Genomic DNA, 21,551 nt, shown 5'->3' on the forward strand with positions numbered 1-21,551 from the left:
TCCCTATTTTGCGCAGTCAATTTTTTTTTTCTTTTTTAAAAAGGTTAATAATTTCTGTTTTTGTATTGTTTTCTTGACAAAGAACTCATGTAAAACATCCTTAGTTATAAATAATTTTGAGGATGTATTTGAGTGGTAATGTTTTAATGTGTTGGCTAACGATCTTTGAGTTTACATTCTCGCTCAATCTTTATCAACAGCTTTGTAAACATTTTAATTAAAAGTTTGCAGTAACAATCTTCCTGATGAATATTAATCCTGAAATTTTTACCTGCTTCACAACTTATCTTTGTGATTTTGTTACATTGTAACACAAGGAATTGGTGAATATTAAATTATTATATCATGGAGAGGAAAATTTAATTCCCTTTAGTTGATAGCACTTTTACAACAACAGTGAAAAGAGCCAGTAGAAATTATAGGAGCACCATGAGACGAGAGGCCAGATTTTATTTATCATTGAGCATTACAGGTGTTATGATTGAGCATTACTGATGTTATAATTCATCATCATCATCATCATCTCCTGTGCATATTGACGCAAAGGGCCTCAAGTTAGATTTGGCTAGTTATCTCTACCTTAAGCTTTTAGACCATTACTTCTCCAATCGTCCTCTCCTACATAAAGCTTCAGCTTTTAATCGATAATTATCCAATCGTCCTCTCCTGCTTTACGCTTTATAGTCCTAAGCCATGTAGGTCTGGGCCTTCCAACTTTTCTAGTGCCTTGTGGAGCCAAGATGAAAGTTTTAGAAAAGTGCCTTGTGGAGCCAAGATGAAAGTTTGGTGAACTAATCTCTATCTCTTTTTTTTCAGGAGATGACGAGTGGGACAGCGATGGCGAAAAATCTCCCAGTGACCTAGTAACGTCACCGCAATCTGACCATTCAGCCTGCGTCGATCGCGTTACGTCATCGCCTCTGTCTAACCTATCAGAAAACGGCGTGGACAGGGAGACGTCTGCGACGACACGGGACGCCAGCGAATCGTCTTCCGGAGCCACAAGCCCAGTTGATAAAGAACTCAGGGAAACTGTACACACCGCCGTCAAGAATCTCGCTGAGAGGTGAGTTTTACTTTGCCATAATTATCATTTCATTGATTTTTTTATGGCTTCGTGTCAGCACAGGTCACGAACAGTACATTTTTACCTTTGACATAGTAATGCAGAGAGAGAAAACGTCTATTGGGAAATAGAAGTATAAGGCTACAGGAATTTTCCTTGGTTTAGGTTGATATGAAATATGCCGCAAACCAATTTCTCATTGTCTTCATGAATTATATTTGAAAAGTAATATTATAGTGTAATAATTATATTCAGGCATTGACACTTGATATTGCGTAGAATAAAATAAAAAGGTCGAGGTTTCATAACAATATGTCTGCCAGAGCCATCAAATAATGTCTTTAGATGCATTTTATAGACTTTTTTTTTTTATTTAGGCAATTTTGTCAAACCATCTCTTCAGTTTTTCAATAAAGAAAAATTTCAATGGGTATTCATATTCTAATGAAGAAAATTAACTTGTCACATATACTCTTTACTTTGCTTTATTTTAAGTACTTTTCACACAGGGGAAACCTGTGCCCTTACATGGTCAACATGATCTGTTTGTCGTATACAGTCTTTGGTAGTTAGAATATCACACAGCGCATTCCGTGTTTGTCAAATCCACCTTATCGAAGCACTTAAAATCAAGAAAGTCCTCTCTTCAGTATTTCAGTTGTCTTAGTGGGAGTTTGCTGCATATCTTTCTGTGCTTCAATCCTCAGTTTGCAAGGATATCTTTTTATTCCATTATTGGGCAGAGTTTTACAGTAGTCAATTTTTTTCTGGACATTTTCCAAAGCTGTCATAACTTTACAGCCTTTCTGTCATATTAGTAAGAATTGCGTTGTTAATATGTCTAGAGAAAATTGTCCGTCCAGTCTGAAAAACATATAGTCAGTATTTCAAGTAATTTTTGAAAAAAAAATAGATGTAAAATCATCATGCTTAAAACTAAGTGTGCTTTCCGCTACCAACATTGGCAAAGTACCTGAATGTTCTAAAACAAGTTATTCCAAATTACGTATTTTCACCTAGATATATTTTTGAATAGTCTCCACGCTCGCCGGCCTCAATTAGTTGTGTGCTTTCTAATAACTAGGCTACAGAAGAAAAATAACTATTCTACAAAATAATGAAAAGTAAACTGTGACGTCTTTAAGTTTTTGGACATCCGCAGGCAGACTATTTGATGATAAGATATACAGTAGACAGTGATAAATGAATAAGCATCAGTGCATATACCACTGTGGAAGAGGTTACACAAGGTGCCTTTAAGTGTAACACAATACGTTTAACGACTTTGAGCAATGGTTTGTTTCCAGTGATTAATTGTTTTACGTTAGGAATACGACTCGTTTCAATTACTTCTGATGAATAGCGAATGAAAGTAAAATACTATGCCATTGCATGAAGGATAAAGGGGCCTCTTAAATTTGTGCGAGCTAAATGATTTTGGAAAAATAAGACAAGGTTTGCTGAATTTTGTAAAGGTAAAGGTAAAGGTGTTTGGTTTTAGTTCTAGTTTCATCAGTATAGGTGCTCACCAGAACATCAGTCGGACAAGCCCAACCCCCAACTGTGGTGCCTAACCACAGCAGTGGCCTCCCCAGTAGACAGCTTAAACTCAAGCGAATGCTAGGCAAACGCGTTACCACTGCACTAGCCAGGAGGCTAGTTAAGGATGTGAATGTGAAACAAAATGTGCGCTCTACCATGTATTTACAAGAGCAATTTCAAAAATGGCACCCACGAAAAATTAGAGCATAAATCTAGGCTACAGGCCATAATGCAGTGAATCCAAGATAGGAGTTAACGAATTAAGAAATAAAGTTGAATTATTTTGGGTATAGCTGCAATATTTTAAGAAAATTTTCTTGGAAATACTCGCATTATTTTGAGGTGGAACATTAAAATAAAATTTTTTGAACCAAGAGAAGTTGGTGTAATGAGGGTATGCTAAAATAACGACGTTTTACGTGATTTTGACTCAAGTAAAATTTTATATAAAATCAATTATAATGGTTTAACTAATGCAAATATTCTGACTGTTGCAGGTTGTCTGTGTCGGGTGCGGAAAGCGAGAGTAATCTTGCATCACAGGCTACTTCCAGTACTGCTGCTATTACTGCGTCTTGCTTGAAGTCTCACCCTTCCTCGCCAACTAGTACATCTTCTGTTAAGGTATAGTAATTTTTTTACTTTTGTTCTTTAAAGGAAGTTTTGGAGTTTGTTTAATTTTCACTGTTTTCCATTTTTTATCATAGAACAAGTATCTGGAAGCGATGAGGTAATAAAGGAAACTTAAAATGTGCTATGTAAATTGAACAGGGACTAAGAGACTGCCAGTGTCCAAAACATAAATAAGGAGAGGGATTATCAGTAAAAAAATTAGTAGCAACAGTCTGGACAAAGCGGAAGACGTCTAGAAAACATATAAATAGAAATATCCTGTTAGTGAAGACGAAACAATTGTGATGAATGCAAAAGGCCTGTGGAGACATTGTCATATGAGATTTATGACCAAATCAAGAAATTTTGGAAGTGTGATTTTAGAATTTGTTGTCAGAATATGATGAGATTTAAGTGCATGTAAGGGAGTTACAGAAATATGGGATTTTCATGGGCTGAAAATGGGCAAACATAGAAAAATTAAGATGATTGTGAGGAGATATGCGAAGGAATTATGAACATTTAATCAGAAAATAATAAAATTTGGAAGTAGTTGGACAAAACCAGTAGGAAGTGCCAGGAAATAATTAGAAATGGGAAAGGATGAAGATCTACTACTTCAGGTGGGAATTTAGGCATAAAGCAAGCAAGAGCTGAGGAAGCCCACTTCATATCTAGATGCAGAGAGGAAATTCAACAAAAAAAATCTCGAAAAATATTGTAAAATATAATACTGTACTGCGCATTATTAGTAAAGCTCGTTATATTTTTACCCTTTCCTTGTGTTAGGTGCTTCTCTTAGCATTTGCCCGTATGACAGTATATAAGAATTGTTGATTGTGCAAAGCCTAAAGCTATACCTTTCTATACCTGTAAAACCAATGGTTTCTTCTTATGTTGATAAGCACGTGGACAGATTTAAAATGTAACATTGGATAGAATGCGAGGTGTTATACAAATTGAGTGTGGCGATTTTTTTATATATTTGTGATTTTTATGCACTTATAAACCTGGATCCATTTCCTCCCAATCCTCCATTCAATAAGCACTTTTCCCTCGTAATTGTTGACCTTTGTTTTCAAATTAATATATTTTTTTTCTTTGCAGTTAAAACCAGTAAACGACTCCTTATCACCAAATCCCATGCATGGTGGCAGTGAAGTAATCATGAAAGAGGAGGCAAGCACTCCATCTCCACCTATTCTTGCGCCAGCTACTCCCAGAGGACCTTCTTCTCCAACATTGAGCAGCTCTGAGGTGGAAGCTGCCAGGCAACAAATTTCCTCCATGATCCAAGGATTACCCATTCTTTCAATGCTACCTGCTCTTCATCGGTTAGCTCCTGGTATGAATATAGAGTTTGTACAAAGCCATCTTTCCTCCATTTTGGAAATAAAAATACATAAAAAAAGACAATTACCTGTAGTTAATCAATGTAGCGCTTAAGTTTTTTTTAAGATTGAAAAAGTTTTTTCTAAGGTAATGAGCTTCGTCTCAAAATGTCTCCAAGACTGAGTTTCCTATAGTTTCCCATGGTGGAGAGAGAGAGAGAGAGAGAGAGAGAGAGAGAGAGAGAGAGAGAGAGAGAGAGAGAGAGAGAGAGAGAGAGAGAGAGAGAGAGCTATTTTGTTGTTGAAATAATAGAATAATTGTAGAGGTTTCATATATTACCATTATTAAAGTGTATGCATTGTATCTACACTTCAAGAACCAAATTAATTTAAATTTGCTACATTAATTTTGTTTTTCTTCATATTTCAGCAGTTGTGAGCCTTGCATCTGGTCTTGGAAATCTTACAACCAGCACCTCTACGAGCAACAGCGGGGCAAGCACTAGTGGTATTTTATGTGTATGTGGCATAAGGTTTAGCAGTGCCACTAATCTTGAAGCTCATCGCATGTTCTATTGCACACATCGACCTACCCAAAGTGGTGAGTGGAACCAACAGTGGTATAATTTTTTATTTTTTTCCGTTGAGTATTTCAGCACAGTACTTGAAACATACTTAAGCATAAGTTGTCTAAAACCTTTTCTAAGGTGTTTATCATTACAGGTAATTAGTATTGTTATGTCTTGGTAGGAAACTCAATCTAAAAGAAGTATTATTAGAAATTACAGTAGAGCCATTTTTTTTATTACTATGGTACAGTATTTAAGAATTACCCAATATATTGTCAAACTTTATTTAGTCGTCTACTCAAGGTCTCCCAAAATTTTCTAATATTTAAAAACGGCCAAGTTACAGCGTTATTTACTAATACAAGGGGTTTGCTCGGGTGATATTACTGCCCATTCTGAATTATGCTTGCATGGTGACAACTCGGAAGGGTCATTGTTGCTGTCATGTACACCTTTATTGTCTTGCATTGAAAATGACATGTTATAATGATGATAATGTGGGGAGGTTTAATGTAATTTGTTTTTGCCTGACAGTGGGAAGACATGTTGAATATATTTGTATGAGGAGCCTGTTGCTAGCCCTGTAGTAGTAACTTGCACTGAATAGTCCTCCAGGTTACTTTTCATGGTGACAAGAAGTTCTACTTATTTAATAGAATTCATTATAGGCTTGCCAGTAACTGTTTTATATGCTTTTCTTGGCCTCGATGAGGGTTTGGTGTTCGAGTATGTTCCATAGAATTGTGATAATACGACACTACTTTGTAGATGGTAGAACAATTATTTTATACGTAGGTCATTGTCTTTTCAATATATGGAGGCTTGTCAATGCACTGGCATCTGGAGTGAGCTCAGGATTGTTTCTCAGGAGCAAGTTGGGCTTTACCTATTTTTATATATGGAATAAGCAAAATATTTAAATTGAGAAAATTAAGTGCGAGTGTGACCATCCATCTTCTTGTGTAATACAAGCTTTATCTCTTCTGCCAATTAATATACTTTACCATGTTGCCAATGTCTCATAGTGCAGATCTTTGATGTCACTTATCATTAGTGTGAACTTTTGCTTTTCCTTTTCTTATTAAGAGAATCATTACCATTATAAATGTGAACTTACTTGCTTTTCCCTTTCTTATTAAGAGAATCATTACCATTAAAGATGTTTTTACAACCGTGCTTCCCTTTAATGTGAAGAATTAATTTTTTTTTTAGTTAGAATCCATTTTTATATTAAAATCTAAGGAGTCTTGTCAATTTGTATGATGATACACATATCGTGTATGTTGTAATGAGTTAATGAGTAGTTTTCTTGATAAAAAAATTTTGTATGTAGTAAATATTCCATGTACACAACCTTTGGGCTCAAACTGCAATGAAAATCAGTTATTGAAAAATATTCAATGAAAAAATATCACTGCAGTAAGCAAAATATATTAGGCACCTGGGCTTTTCTTATTTTTTAGATTATTTAACTTCTTGAGATAATGTGGCCAGGGGATGGATGAAAGCAGCATGTTTTCTAAGTACAATTCTTATGATTGTTCAGCACTATTGTATGTGACAATTCCTTTTTGTTGGTAATGGTACATTTTGTTTCGTTAGAATAAAGTCATTTGAAGTAGATCCAGAATACATAGAATAGTTTCCAGTTGCACCTTCCACTATATAAGAATTATCAGATTCATCTTGATATATCTCATTGGTTGTCTGATTGTGGCTATTGGCTGTCATGTGGAGAGAGCGCCTCCTCCTGTTTTTTTTTCATCTCGGCTTTATTGGATCTCAACCTAGGCTGATGAGGGGAATTATTTGTCATGTATGCTTCAGTGTCCTTATTTCATATCAGAATATAGTCTGTTGGGTATTTTAAATACTGCTGGATGACTTTGGATAATTGTTATAGACGTTATGCCCCTAACTAATAGTATACTTTATCTCTAGATTCAAGAGACTACACAACATGTTGTGATATATATTTTAGCTCAGAACTTGACTATTTTTGTTGCATGTAGTTGAGGTAAGATTCATTTTGGGAAAAGTTTTTTTGCCTTGTAATATTCAACTGTGTATTTCTCTATGATTTGTTTGTAATCTGCAGAAAGCATACACTGTGAGGTGTTGATAATTGGTTTTGATACAGATTACACTAGAAATACCTATTGGGTTGAATATCCGCTCACCCAGTGATGTCCTTCTCAACATATTGAGTATTTTCTTGTATTTGTGGATTGCTGGATTTCCTTGTCATTCAACCTTCACAAGTTTGATTTTCAAGAAGCTCAGCTCCATACAGGGCCCTTTATTTACTAAAGATGTTTTTTTCTTTGCATGCTTGTGTAACCAATATTTTGTGCACATTCTATATTGATCCTTTTCTTAATTGATCCTTTCCTATTTATTAGTCAGTTTCAGAAAAATGTTCTAACATAATTTGTTGACATGTTCAAAAGTGTTGTCATAAAGTAAATTGACATTCACTCATGAATTGATTGGAAATTTGATGGGTTGGCTTATATCCAGACTTCTAAGGAATGTTCAGACTATCTGGAAAACATGAGGGTTGTTGTCTATGTTGCTTGAAAATTTTTAATTAGTGCAGCACATGATCATCATTGTCTATATAATGTTTCTTCATACAAGCTGTAGCAAAATTATTGTGGACTAAAGTGATTACATTTTCTCCCAAAATACAAGTCAGTATTTCTGCCAATGTAGGTGATCCAAAGTACTGTATTTCATTGCTTGCATACTGTGTCTTCATTTGTTTCTAATCTTCATTTGTTCCAACACTGAGTACTTACCTCGAACTACTTTCTTAGGAGTATCTGGTATTCTTCTCTCAACCGACCAGAATTTTGTGTAGTTTCCCCTATCTTCGTTTTCTATAGTGGGTCCCTCTGTGGCGGATGAATACTCGCCCTGAGGCGACCCGGGTCAGCGAGAGCGCGTGGCAAGGTCTTGGTCACCAGTAACCTTCTGGTCGTGATGTGATTAACATCTCGCCGCTCTCTCACATCCCGTGCGACCCTTTGTGTCCCCATGTGGTTACCGCGTGTTTACCGATTTCCTTATATCCTATCATCTACCTCTTTCCTTGGTGCCTTGGTGTGCTATTATGGATCACCAACGTCGTTGCCCCGGGCCTAGTGCCGGTAAATCTTGTGGTGCGTTCCTCTCTAAACCGGAGATTGATCCGCATACCCAGTGTTCGTCGTGTAGGGGTAGTGTGTATTCCCCGTCCGCCACGTGTCTGGAGTGAGAGTCCTGGCCCGAGATCCAGTGGGCGCTGTACGGTACAAAGAAGAAGAAGGCGTCCAAGAGATCCCCTAAGAAGGCGGGCACTGCCTCGCCCTTGGCTTCGCCCACGGCTCTGTCGGAGAAAGGTTCCCCTCCACCTTCCCCTACCCAGAGTAGGGGACGAGGTAAGTCCGTTGCGGGGAAACGGCCCATTGCTGATCCCCATGAGTCTGATGTTCCTGATGTGGGGGGATGCTGTTTCTTCGCAGGCGTGTGGGTGGGCCTGCTGGGGGGGGTGGGAGTGTGCTCGAGAGACAAGGTTCTGGTGCCTACAGGGCCCGTATCGGCCGAAGACCCGGTGTGGGGTAAGTCTGCTCCGGCGGTTTCCCCCGCATCATGGCTGTGTGTTTCAGGTGCTTCAGCGCCCGGGGAGAAGCGGACAAGGAGAGGCCGCCGACAGGTTCGTGGAACCCAGACTCCATCGCATGGACGGCACCTAGGATGCCCTTCAGGTCACCGATGCGGCAAGAAGAGGAGTTCGGTAGCTGGTATGCCTCCAAGAAAACTATTTGGACTCTCCAGGCGCCGTCGTCGACGCTCCCGCCCGAATTTATGCAGCCGTCGTCGACGCTCCCGCCAGAATTAATGCAGCCGTTCACGCCAGTGAAATGACACGTGGTCCCTACATCAGTATCAGAGGTCTCGAAGAACTTGGCGAGCTCGTCTTCCTCCCCGTCATCATCTTCGTCGGACTCGTCCTCCTTGGAAGATTTTGGTCCCCGGGAGTCTAGGAAGAAGCGGAAGAGGTCCCGAAGGAGGTCTCGCTCGCGATCAGCCCCATCCGGGAAGCGTGCAAGGACCTCCAGGAAGAAACACAGGAAAGGCCGTTCGTCTAGAGACAAGTGGGCCCGTGTAACTATTCCACGCAGCGAGCTCATCAAGGCGGCCTCTGCTCCAGGCTCTTCCGAGTGGCTTCCTAGAGCTGCTTCATCGCCCTCGCGACACGGGACCTCCAGTCGATCTGCCTGCCGCCCGAAGTCGTCAGTACAGGTCGCTTTCGCCAAGCCCAAGCCCGCGAAAGCACCGGCTCCATCCGCCCAGCGGAAAGAGCCGCTACTTCAGCCCAGCAGCATGGCCCCTGGCCCTGGTTCCATGGCCGCTCTGCCCAAGCGCCAGGAGCAACCGGAAGCTCTTTGTAGGCCCACGGCCCCATGGAACTCCACGGGAGGGGGAAGACCCATGACGGCTACTCCCGTCCCAGCGGATCCACCCGTACTGGAAGTCTCCGCGCCATGGGTACAACTGGAGAGAGGAGACCTAGCCTCCCATGCGACTCCATCCGTGACCGATGGGTGCCTAACGCAGAGGATCAGGTGGCGGAAGGCCTAATAGAAGGGGGAGAATGCTTAGCGGATGACGTCTCCTACAGAAAGGTGCTCACGCTCATCAGGCGGCACCATAGGTTAGACGACCCGAAACCCTCGACGGAGCAGGCCTGGCTTTCCGGTCTGGGCAGGTTAGTGGACAACCCTGTCCAACAAAAGCTGTCTCTAACCCTTCCTCTAGTGCCGGACGTGAAATTGGGTATGGACCATGTCGACAGGTACGTCGTGGGTCAAGCGGACTCCCCAGGGCCCAAGGGTTCTCCAAGCTGCTTCCAGGCCTAAGAACACAGAAACGGTTCTACGTCCTGGACGGTCGACGTGGGGGTCCCCGTGCGGTCGAAGTGGTGATAGCCACGCTGAACCAGGGGAAGTGCAGAAGACAGGGCCTCATCTGCCCCAGTGTGTTTTTCCCCAGCGGAGGCCGCAATGATGGAGGATACGGCCCAGGACATAGTCTATGTCACGTCTTGGCCTGGACTGGTGGGCCTGTACCCTAGTGGGTTTCCAGTCCTCTCAAGATCTCTCCATGCCGGAGAATCAAACCTTATTGCAGGAATTGATCCGCTCAGGAGGGAAGGCAATGAAGCTCCTCACGTTCCAGTCCCTCAGGCAGACGGCTAACTGGGTCCTACGGAAGAGAGACATCGTCCTCAATAAACTACTCTGTAGTCTACCCGAGAGGGAGGCTAGGTGCCTGAGGAACTCTCCGGTGTGGGGCAACTCAGTGTTCCCACTGAAGGCAGTCGAGGAAGTAATGGAGAGAGTGAGGAAAATCAAGGAGGCAGCAGAGTCCAGGCCCCCAGCGACAAGACGTCCTGTGCATAGAAGAGCTACTCCAGACGGTCCCCACTCCTCGTCAGCCCAACCCAGAAGAGATTCCCCTTCGGTTTCCTGGCATCAAGCACGACCCTGCAGGCCTCCTATAGGCCTAGCTACTCGAACTCCAGGAGAAGACGTTTGAGCCGCGCCTCCAGGAGAAGGTAGGGAGAGAGCCCCCCCCCCCACTCCTGCCGAAGCCTCAGGTAGGGGGATGCCTCAAACACTCTTGGCAAGCTTAGCAGGACAACGGAGCAGATCCATGGACTGTAGCAGTCCTGAGGGACGGGTACAGGGTGCCCTTCCTGGCAGACCCCCCCCCTCTAATTCCCAACCGACAGGCGGAGTGGTTGGCTCCCAAGGACCCCTTAAAGCCGCCGCCATTACAGAAAGAAGTGTCGGCCATGCTCGCCTAAGGGCTAGTCAAGAACCCCACCCCGGGGTTCTACAGCAGGCTCTTCCTGGTGGAGAAGGCAACAAGGGGTTGGAGGCCGGTCATAGATCTGTTTCCCTCAAGAAGTTCATATGCAAGACCGACTTCAAGATGGACACCCCGAAGCCGGTAATGGCAGCCTTGAGGGAGGGAGACTTCATGATGTCCCTAGACCTCAAGGATGCGTATTTTCAGATCCCTGTCCACCCCTCCAGCAAGAAGTTCCTAAGGGTGAAATAGGGTGCCCAGGCGTTGCAGTTCAAGACCCTATGCTTCGGGCTGTCGACAGCTCCTCAGGTCTTCACGAGGGTATTCACAACAGTTTCAGTCTGGGCTCACGAACAGGGCATCCGCCTGATCCGATACCTGGAAGTCTGATTGTTTCTTTCAGCCTCAGAGGAAGTACTGAAGGAGCAGGGCGCAAAGCTTCTACAGTTCTGCAAAGACTTGGGTATCACCGTCAACCTAGAAAAGTCACAACTGATACCCTACACCAGGATGACCTACCTGGGGATGGTTCTAGACACCAAGTTGGGAAGGGCCTTCCCCTCCTCAGAGAGGTTAGAAAATCTAGACCGAATAATTCTCCGCTTCCTATCAAACCTTCCAAGGAGAGCTAAAGACTGGCAGAGGTTAGTGGGCCACCTGGTGTCGCTGGAGAAGTTAGTCCCCTGGGGGAGACTCAAGCTAAGGGCAGTTCAGTGGAACCTAAAAGATTCTGGACCCCGGGGGAGTCCCTGCACAAGCTGGTCACGGTGTCCACGGAGACAGAGGAAACCCTGAAATGGTGGCACGGCAGGGCGAACACCCTCAAGGGAAAGCCCTTCGCGATCGATCCCCCGGAGATGCTGCTCTTCACGGACGCATCCAAGGAGGGATGGGGAGCCCATCTTCTCGACGAATCAGCAAAGGGGAAGTGATCCCCCGAAGAAAAGAACCTTCACATAAACGTCCTGGAACTGATGGCGGTTCAGAGGGCGTGCGTAGAATTTGTCCACCTTCTCTGAGGGAACACGGTGGCACTGATGTGCGACAACACTACGGTGGTAGCCTATGTGAAAAAGCAAGGAGCGCTCAAGTCGAAAGAGTTGTGCAGTCTCACGACAAAGATCCTGGAATGGGCCACAAAGGAGCACATCGACGTCACAGCCAGGTTCATTCCAGGGAAGAGGAACGTCCTAGCCGACGGCCTCAGCAGGATGGGCCAGGTGGTAGAGTCGGAGTGGTCCCTACACACAGAAGTGGCTCAGACGGTCATCCTGAAGTGGGGGTCGTCGATAATGGCCCTCTTCGCCACGAAACTCAACGCAAAGCTCCCCGTGTTCTGTTCTCCAGTCCCAGACCCAGCAGCAGCGTTCGAAGACGCCTTTCAACACTCTTGGGACAACCTCGAAGCGTATGCCTTCCCTCCCTTCGGAACCCTCAGGCAGGTCCTCAACAGAGTCAGACGAGCAAAGAACCTGTGGATGACTTTGGTAGCGCCCTGGTGGCTGGAGAGAGAGTGGTTCGCAGACCTAAAGGAACTGGCGGTCCTTCCACCCTGGCCGCTTCCGGACAGAGGAGACCTCCTCCGTCAGCCCCATTTCCAAAAGTTTCACGAAAACCCTCGGTCCCTCCGCCGACACGCGTGGAGGTTATCGAGCGGCTCCTGAGGAGGGAGAGATACTCATTGAAGACCGCAACGAGGATGTAGGGTTACCTGGGACAGTCCTCAGTCGCGGTTTATCAAGCTAACTGGACCACTTTCACAAAATGGTGCACCTCCCAGAACCTCAGGCCGTTGGAGGCCTCCATTCATAAGATAGCAGATTTCCTAGTCCATCTGAGAGACAACTTAGGCATATCTATCCCGTCCATCAAAGGTGTCCGAGCTACCTTGGGCCAGGTCTTTCTCCTCAAGGGTCTAGATCTAGGAGCTTCCCGCCAGATCTCGATGCTCATCAAGAGCTTCGAACAGTCGTGTTCTCCCCGTTCCTCTAGAGTCCCGCAGTGGGACGTTGCCAGAGTTCTTAAGACCCTGTCTGAGCCACCCTTCGAACCCCTCAGGGACATCCTGGACAAAGACCTCACCCTCAAGACTGTCTTCCTTCTCGCCCTGGCCTCGGCTAAACGAGTGAGCGAAATCCATGGGCTGTCATAAGAGGTTTCGCACACGAAAGGTTGGAAGGATCCAAGTTCAAGCTCTTGCCCGATTTCGTGGCCAAGACGCAGAACCCAGCCTCTTGGGATCCTAGGTTTGAGGGATTTTCAGTGCCAGCAATTCCCCAATCAGACAACCCAAAAGGATTTGTTGCTATGCCTGGTCAGGGCAGTTAGAAAATACCTGGAAAGGACAGCCAGACTTTGCCTTGGGATTAAGAGTCTGTTTGTTTCCTTGGGCTTACGGCAACTGATTAAGAGAGCCTATGACAGTGCCGGATCCTCGGTGCCAGGTAAGCCACGCCCCCATGATATTAGGGGCCTGAGCACTTCACTAGCCTTCGAGAAGAACATGGGCCAGATTCTGAAGGCGAGCACATGGTCCAGGCAGTCCACATTTACGGCCCACTACCTGAAGGACTGTACTAGGAAGTCTCTGGACTTCTCCATTGGTCCGGTCATTTCTGCGCTCCAAAAGTTTTAAGGTTGAAGCCCCGGGGAAGCCCGTGGAAAGTAATTCCAAGCGACAAGTTCCTTCCTTACTTTTTCTCCCCTTGTCCCTGCTTCCCCTCCATTCCCTTTTTCCCTTACTCCTCCCATGTGAGAAACGTTCAGTGGAGACCCCCATGTCCGGTCAGAAGAACCTAGCCCCCTATCTAGGTTCAATCTTTATTATCCAGCAGGTCTCTCGGTCCGTAAGACTACCCCCGCCTACTAAGTATAAATCTCCTAAGAAACTACACAAAATTCTGGTCGGTTGGGAGGAGAATCGCAGATACTCCTAAGAAAGTAGTTCGAGGTAAGTACTGTTAGGAAAAATACAAATTACTTAATATTTGTGATGTCTCCTATCATCATCTCAAATATCATTTATATCTGGTAAGGGACTTTGTGAGTATTTATTTCCTTATAACTTTCTTGATCCTCCATTGTTCATTAGACATTTCTGTCAGGTGGTCAGTGATAGCTTTGTCGGCGTTGAACTGGTTAGAGTTTCTTTTGGCAGCCTCTTGCAACGTAGTTCATTTATTTGTTGTTGTCTTGTCTTGTAAGACTCTTGCATTTTTCTTGAATATCTTGCTCTTTGAGACTCATTGATAACACTGTGGTTGTTTTTTGTAAACTCTTTGGCTGGTTGGGATCTCTGTCATCAAGGTTTTGGCGAGCTCTTTGTCCCTCCACCATACAACCAAAGGAGTTCTGGAAGCTGTGATTTAGCACTCAACTCTGGGCCTTTCTTTTTCACATTTTGCTCAACTCATTTTAGCATAAAAGCTATTGAAGATAGGGTTTAAAGTAATCTTTTATAACATAGCTGAATAAATTTCCTTTCCTTTGATATTACAGTATGAGCTTTTTGCATCAATAAGCATAGGAGGAGATGATGATGATAACATATAGTTTTAAGTTTTTGTTCACGAGAATAAAATATGTTCAATGGGTGCCGAAGAAAATAAAGTAGAAAAATAATACCTAAAATATGTCTAATGGTGCTCCAAGGGTTAAAATCCAGACGTGGATCCTTGATATGTTTAGTCCTATCAGTCCTAGCCTGTTCTTATTTTCTCATCAAACTCAAGCAATTGTGGTTGGGGAATTTGCGTAATTGTTTGCCCCCACAGAAGTTGGCCATGATACATTTCTGGATTCTCAAAAGTCTTTCCTAAATAAAGAACATCAATAACTGAAATTTATACTTTTACCATACCACTGCTTTGGTGTTGTAATCCTTCTATATTCTGAAACATACTAATACTTAAAATAGCACATGATCAAGTATGACTAAAGTTTCATCACAGCAGTTAGTTTCAAATTGATGCCTTGCTTAGTGGACTAAAGGAGTCATGCATTTTTCATTCGTTTTCACTGCAGAGGGACTTTATACACCATTTACCCACAATAAAGTGTTTTGTTGGAAATTTAATAACCACAATGACATAACAGTATTCTTGTTATAATTTTGAAATGCAATAAAGCAAGGCAATGTATATTTGCAAAACTTTTATTTTGATGAAATAGACTTTTGTAAAAATTTAAACAGATTTTTTGTTAATTGTTAATGTGAAATATGCATGCACTGTCTAGATGTAGCATCACATTACTTTGACTCAGATTGTTTAACCTCTTGTTAGCCTTAACTTTGAACTAGACTAGTTTATTAGGTAATTTAGAAGGCTGAATCAAAGAAAATAAATGTCCTGTGCATCTTGTGAGAAACATTTGTATTAAAAAGTAAATATTACTACTATTAGTGTTTTTGTACAAAGAAATTTTATCAAAATGGTATACTGTATTTTGTTTTTGTTGTTCCAGATGATGCTGGCAATAAAGAGGCTAGGACATCCCCCTCTGTGAGTCCACGAGGAGAAGGTGGTGGTGCCAGCGGGGGAGATGAAGAAGAAGGCAATCGAATATTGAGATGCCCTCACTGTTCCTATACAACTACTCACAAATTGAGTCTAAATGGTCACATGAACATACATACAAGTCCAGAAGAGGTGGTCAAATCAAACAGTAGTCCCCAGTCTGGTTCTATGTCAAGCATCCCACAAGTGTCTGGAGAAACAAGAGCTACCGACAGGTATTGTGGTGACTGTGATATACAGTTCTCATCAGTCAAGAACTACCGTGTTCATAAAACTCACTACTGTCAGACACGACATGTACTCAAAGGAGGTAATAAGAGTCCTGTTCGAGAAGATGTTGGAGCTAGTTCATCAGCATCAACACTTGCGAGTTTGATTGGTGCTGCTGCAGCAAGTGGACAACCAATCTTGGCATTGCCCACAAATCCAATATTGTTAGTGCCATATTCTTTGGTGGCTGGTGCACAATTACTTCCTCCACATGTTCTCCCCCAGGCAGGAGCAGCTGTTGTGCTTCCTAATGGTCAGGTTCAGCCTTTATCTCCTGGACCATTGCCTGGGCCAGCACCTCCACCTCTTTTGTCTCCTGCTACTGCACGTGGAACATCTCCTGCTGGTCATAACCTTCCACCCCAGACTTCACCCCAATCTAAGTCTATTTCTCCTCCTAAACAGGGTCTCAAAGATGAAGCATCAAAGCATAAATCCAACATCGGAGAAATCTTGGGGAAAAGACGTGGAGAAGGGGAATGTCCTCTTGACCTGACTACTAAAAGACCAAAATTGATAGTCAAGACTGATCTTTTGAATGATGAAGAAAAGGAAAATCGTGAGGTAAATACACCAACACCAGCTAAATCACCAGTTCCCAAATCACGACCAGGATCATCTCATGGAGCTGGAGAGTTTGAAGGGAAACTGTTAGCATCTCCACCAAGACCTTCTCCTTCAAGTGAAGGAGAAGGTCAGTCTAACCCACGCTCACCACGCCCAGGATCTGCAGCTCCAACACTTGGCTCACCTCGGGGCTTAACTGAATCTCCAAGACCGTCAACTTCGATGCGTTCACCAGGACAGCACACTCAAATGCAAGGCGGACTTCCCCAAATGCCACCTGGTTTTCCTAATATTTTAGCTGGCCTAGGATTAGAAAGCTTAAGTGGTTTATCTCTTGCAAGCCTTCAGAGTTTGCAAGGTGTCCCTCCAGAGCTAGCACTCAAATTACTTAGTCCTGATTTGCTCATGAATGGCTTGGCACCAATTGTGAATCCCCCAGTTATTGTCAAGCAAGGAGAAGCTAAGTGCAATGAATGTAATATTGTATTTTATAAAGAAGAGAGTTTACAGGTTCATAAAAAACATTATTGTGCTGCACGTACTACTAGCAAAAGTGAGGAAGATCATCATTCAAATGGCAGTAGAAGTCCAGCCGCTGCTAATGATGTAAATGCAGGCCCATCGAGGCGATCGCCTTCAGCCTTGCCAGAAGTATCCCCAGTACCTAATACTAGTGCTTCTGCGAGTGTTAGCAAGGAAGCTGCAAAACCAACTAAACCCTTATTGCAGTTCATATGCTCTGCTTGTGGTATAAAATTTACTTCTCCGGATAACTTGGCAGCACATCAAACATATTATTGCCCAAAACGCGAGGGGGCTTCTAATGAAGAAGGTGTTACTAAGGGGCTATGGAGATGTCCAAGATGTCGCTGTGCCATGCCCGAAACATTACAAGCAGCCCATCAGTGTGTAACACCATCTCCTGCCCCTTCTCATGGATGGAAATGTCCGTGTTGTCCTGTTATTTCACCCACGGCTGCCGCTGCACAAAAACACCTTGAAACTCATGCAGGAATAAAAGCATTCCGTTGTACAATATGTGGCTACCGAGGAAATACTTTACGTGGAATGCGCACTCACATTAGAATGCACTTTGAGAAGCGCACCAATGATCTTCAAGAAGAAAATTTCATAGCATGCATTCTGGAGGACGATGATGGTAGTTGCAGAGCTGCTGAAGCAAGAGGGGTAGCAGATTTGCCAAGAGTTATTTTAGAAAATCCAACTCTCTCTGCCCTTCTTGCAGAAGGAGCTGCAGCTGATCGTGCTGAACAGCCTCTTTCATGTCATTTTTGTCCCTTTGTGACTCCATTCCGCAGTAATCTGGCAAGACACCTGGCACTGGCTCATAAAGTAGGATTTGATGCAAAGTTAACGCAAGACTTACAAGCTCTTTTGGAGAATAGAATCCGTAACTCTGTAGAAGCGTCTGCTGCAGAAACTGAACCACAAAATCCTATTGAAAATGGCAACCCTGCTAGTCCGCCTCCGTTACCTCCTATCAAATTAGAGCCGGAAGTTAAGCTCGAGGTAGAAGATAGTGATGATAAATTAAGGTCAGGGTCAGCGATTCCACGTTCACCTGTTGAAGACATAAAAAGTGAAGTTTCAGAAAGTGCTTCATCCAACAACAATGGTAAAGATACTCCAAGGCATTGTAAAGCTTGTAACATTACTTTTTCCTACCTTGAATCCTTTTTAGCGCACAAAAGATTTTATTGTACAAAGCCAGAGTCTAGCACACCACCTGAAACTGCTGTTCAGTGACCATAAAATATATTACTTGTGGAATCCACTTCCAGTTGTCATTTTACAGAGGACAGACAGTGTTGCTTCCTAATGAATTAACTTATTCAAATTATGCTAAGCTTTAGATGTACATAAATTTGGCCTGGTGGTGACAAATTGCCATATCACGTGTATATACTGACTGACCATTAGGCCATATTCTACTAACGTGCTAGTTAATAGATATCTGAAAATCAGATAAACTACTAAAGATATTGATATTTGAAATATTTATATATACATATATGTTTTATAGTCAATGGCTGTTTATTGAGCAATTAGACTCTAATATTTAAATTTCCACTTGCATAAGGATTGTGTGTGAAGTGCAAAGTACTGTACTGAAGATGTGCAATAAGGTGAATTATCTAACAAGGTTCATTTGCATGTACTTCCCTACTGAAAACTTGTTTATACAATTTAAAACTGAAAGTTCCAGTGTGAAACCATGTTGGTATTTAATTGCTGGAAGTTTCTCGTTCAAAGGTGGATATACAGTGCTTAAAGTCCCCCAGAATCAAACCTGTGACAAACTGGTGATCAAGATAAAATGTTAAGAGATATCTAGTCGTGTTCCTTACGCCATCGATAAGGGTTTTAGAACCCATATATAGTACTGTACAACTGACCAATTCAATGGTGAAATATACCAGTAGTTATTTACAAATGAACTTGAAATATGAAAAAAATTTGGTTGTCGGTGAATTACCATTTACAAAAAATGCATACTTATGTTTTATATAATATACTCTTATTTCCTTTATAAAGTTAATTGGAATATACAAATTCTATTTTGAATTAAGATCTAATATATATTTTCACCTTTGTTTTACATATGTTTTCCTTTTTTCTTTTTTGCAATTATTATATGAACTAACTCCCTCATAATTATGTTTATGGACAAGAGGAAGACCTGTGTTCACTAAATGTCTTTCTAAATAAAACCTGGGAAACTGAAAAAACAGGACCAAACCATAGATTACTTGTGTGATTGTGTGCGCAATCAAGTGACATGAATACATTATTTGTCTTGTATATGTTCCCTGTATGTGTGTATGTATGCTTCTTGGAATTTATTCCCAGAGCCTCTAAATTTTGAAAAAAGACTTTAGGCATTAAAATTAGACTTGAAGAGAACAGATCCTTATTTGGTAATAGACTCCTAAACACTAGAGGCCAATCCCAATTTCATTTACTTCATCTTGCAATCAGTCCAGATGCTAAAGTTTTTGTAAATGTGAGTGTTTTATTTGTGCCAAAATAGTAATTTATTATATAATGAAAATTGTTTGGCCACTTCCATCACCAGATAATAAAGCTGAAATAGGTAAAATACATCTTTATATAAAGCTACTCTAATAACTAGCTTTACATATAACAATGTGACTTATGAAACCTTTGTACTGTACAGGTAACTGAAATAGATATAAAAAGTGTTTTCTTGTAATTAACATTGGAAACTAAAGTCCATTGCAAAGTTATTTTAGAAGTTATTTACTGTTAAAGACTATATAGAACAAAGTCTATATAGACAAAACAGTCATTTTTAAAATGGTCTTAAAAATGAATGGGTTCAAAACCACTGTTTTTTTTATCTATGTCAGTTTTTTGTAAATACGGTACATACACATTAAAGAGCTCTCAACTTTGTTATTTACAATTCTGTTGTTTACCCCCACACATTTTACAATTTTTAAGACCCCGTGATATATATATACAGTCAATGTATGTGCAGTATTTGGTGAGGAAGTATGCCAACTTAAATATGTAATAATACAATCCCTGTGTACCTTTATCCCATGTACTGTATTGTACTTTATTCTCCTATCTTTGTGTACTATAGTCTTATGAAAGTAAACTGATGTCTGTTAATTTGATTTTCCATTCAAGCATAAGTTAACATCTCATAATTAAAAGACAAGATTCATAGCCATTTACTCTTAACACTGATTTGAGAACTTAGGCTAAAGGCAATTGAAAGTGATTATGTTTACAAGTTAAACTTCCAAAATTTAAATCTAACATTATTAATTTAGAAGTTTTCCAAACCAACATAACCTTCAGTACTTGGAATAAAATAAGTGAGAGTAACAGGCCACCGTCAATGTGATACATGCCTGAAAATCATTCAATCTAAGAATAAACAACATAAAATAAGACTGATTCCTGACAAACACCTTGCTCACTCTGCAAGGGCTCAAATGATAAAGTAAATTGTTGTTTGTTCATTGATAATTAAATTTAAAAGAAATGTAAATAAATCGTGTTAAATTAATACGTTAAAACAAAGTACAGTAACTTAAATACAGATAATTATGTCGAAATACATTACAATAATGATAGGGTTCTGGTGGATATGTACTTTACCAATCTAAGAGGAACAAGTAAGAGCTTAGCAATTAACAAACACACTAATATTCAAAACATGAAGTATAAAGATAGGCTTGGATTCCAAAAATAACTTAACTGTTCAAGACAGAATGTATCGGTAATGGAATAGGAGTCACAATTGTCCGTCTATCAAGCAGTACAAGCCAATTCCATAGACTTTCACAAATCTAAAAATGACAAAACATTCAAATTCCTACAAAGTTCCATAGGCGGAGCATACATCGGCAACAAGGAAACGTGAACAATTTCTTGAAAAAGATAACTTCCACATACAGGCATATTTATGGGGATTGTTTTTAAACAATGATGTGATAAAATAAACAATGATGTGATAAAATAGCTTTACTGTATTCTTGATGCTCGAAGTCCATTCTTCATCTTGCTTATTTTCTTTCCAATACTTCCAATATTGCAAGGTTTGAGCAACAAAGTGGACTAGAAGGGGTGGTGTTTCACAGTTCTAGGTCCACCCAATTACACAAATTGTCAAGATTTCAATGTCTTGATTTAATGCAGATTCAAACTGTGCCCAGCACACTGCCAGGTTGCATCCCTTGTCTTGAAGGCTGGAGTCACAGTAAATGGGTATTGTTTTCTATAATTGTGAGATAGCCTGCAGTATTTCAAGCAACTTCAGGTGTAAGGCATCAACGAGGTGTGGCTCAGAAATAACCATTCTACCCCAGATGCATAACATCTAGTCAATTTCCAACTGAACATTATTTACTCAAGTCTCTCCCTTTCTAACTTTTACGCAAAAAATTCCAGTAACAGGATTGCATCCCTGCTTATAAAAAAACGACAACTTTTTCACCATAATCAGCAACACTTTACAAGTCACAAATTTTCCAAATTTTAATATTTCATAACTATAAAAAACCTGAGTCATTTAATATGAGTATAATCTTATAAAAGCTGGAAAACTCGGCTGATAAAATTATAACAAGGTGTTGGTAGTTACCGGTGAGTGACAGGAAAACCCGTCCCGTCACCTCACCAAGTAACCACATGGACCTTTACCTAGGGCTTGTCGGGTAGA

General features: G+C 41.6%; 1 protein-coding gene across 1 annotated transcript; it reads left to right on the forward strand.

The window, feature by feature from the left end:
• Positions 1–809: 809 nt before the first annotated feature.
• Positions 810–19,993, forward strand: ush (Zinc finger protein ush). Its single transcript, XM_068392614.1, has 6 exons — positions 810–957; positions 988–1,066; positions 3,106–3,232; positions 4,328–4,565; positions 4,982–5,152; positions 15,444–19,993. Exons 4-6 carry the CDS (start codon positions 4,364–4,366, stop codon positions 18,098–18,100), a joined length of 3,030 nt encoding a protein of 1,009 aa, XP_068248715.1. The 5' UTR covers positions 810–957; positions 988–1,066; positions 3,106–3,232; positions 4,328–4,363; the 3' UTR covers positions 18,101–19,993.
• Positions 19,994–21,551: the final 1,558 nt, after the last annotated feature.

Source organism: Palaemon carinicauda, chromosome 1, assembly GCF_036898095.1.
Source record: "Palaemon carinicauda isolate YSFRI2023 chromosome 1, ASM3689809v2, whole genome shotgun sequence".
NCBI lineage: Eukaryota > Metazoa > Arthropoda > Malacostraca > Decapoda > Palaemonidae > Palaemon > Palaemon carinicauda.

What these genes read in the sequence shown, in the direction of transcription:
- ush (XM_068392614.1), top strand. Translation starts at nt 4,364, where the DNA reads ATGCATGGTGGCAGTGAAGTAATCATGAAAGAGGAGGCAAGCACTCCA. An exon ending in TCTTCATCGGTTAGCTCCTG is followed by an intron (nt 4,566 to 4,981) that starts GTATGAATATAG and finishes TTCATATTTCAG; the next exon opens with CAGTTGTGAGCCTTGCATCT. An exon ending in ACATCGACCTACCCAAAGTG is followed by an intron (nt 5,153 to 15,443) that starts GTGAGTGGAACC and finishes TTGTTGTTCCAG; the next exon opens with ATGATGCTGGCAATAAAGAG.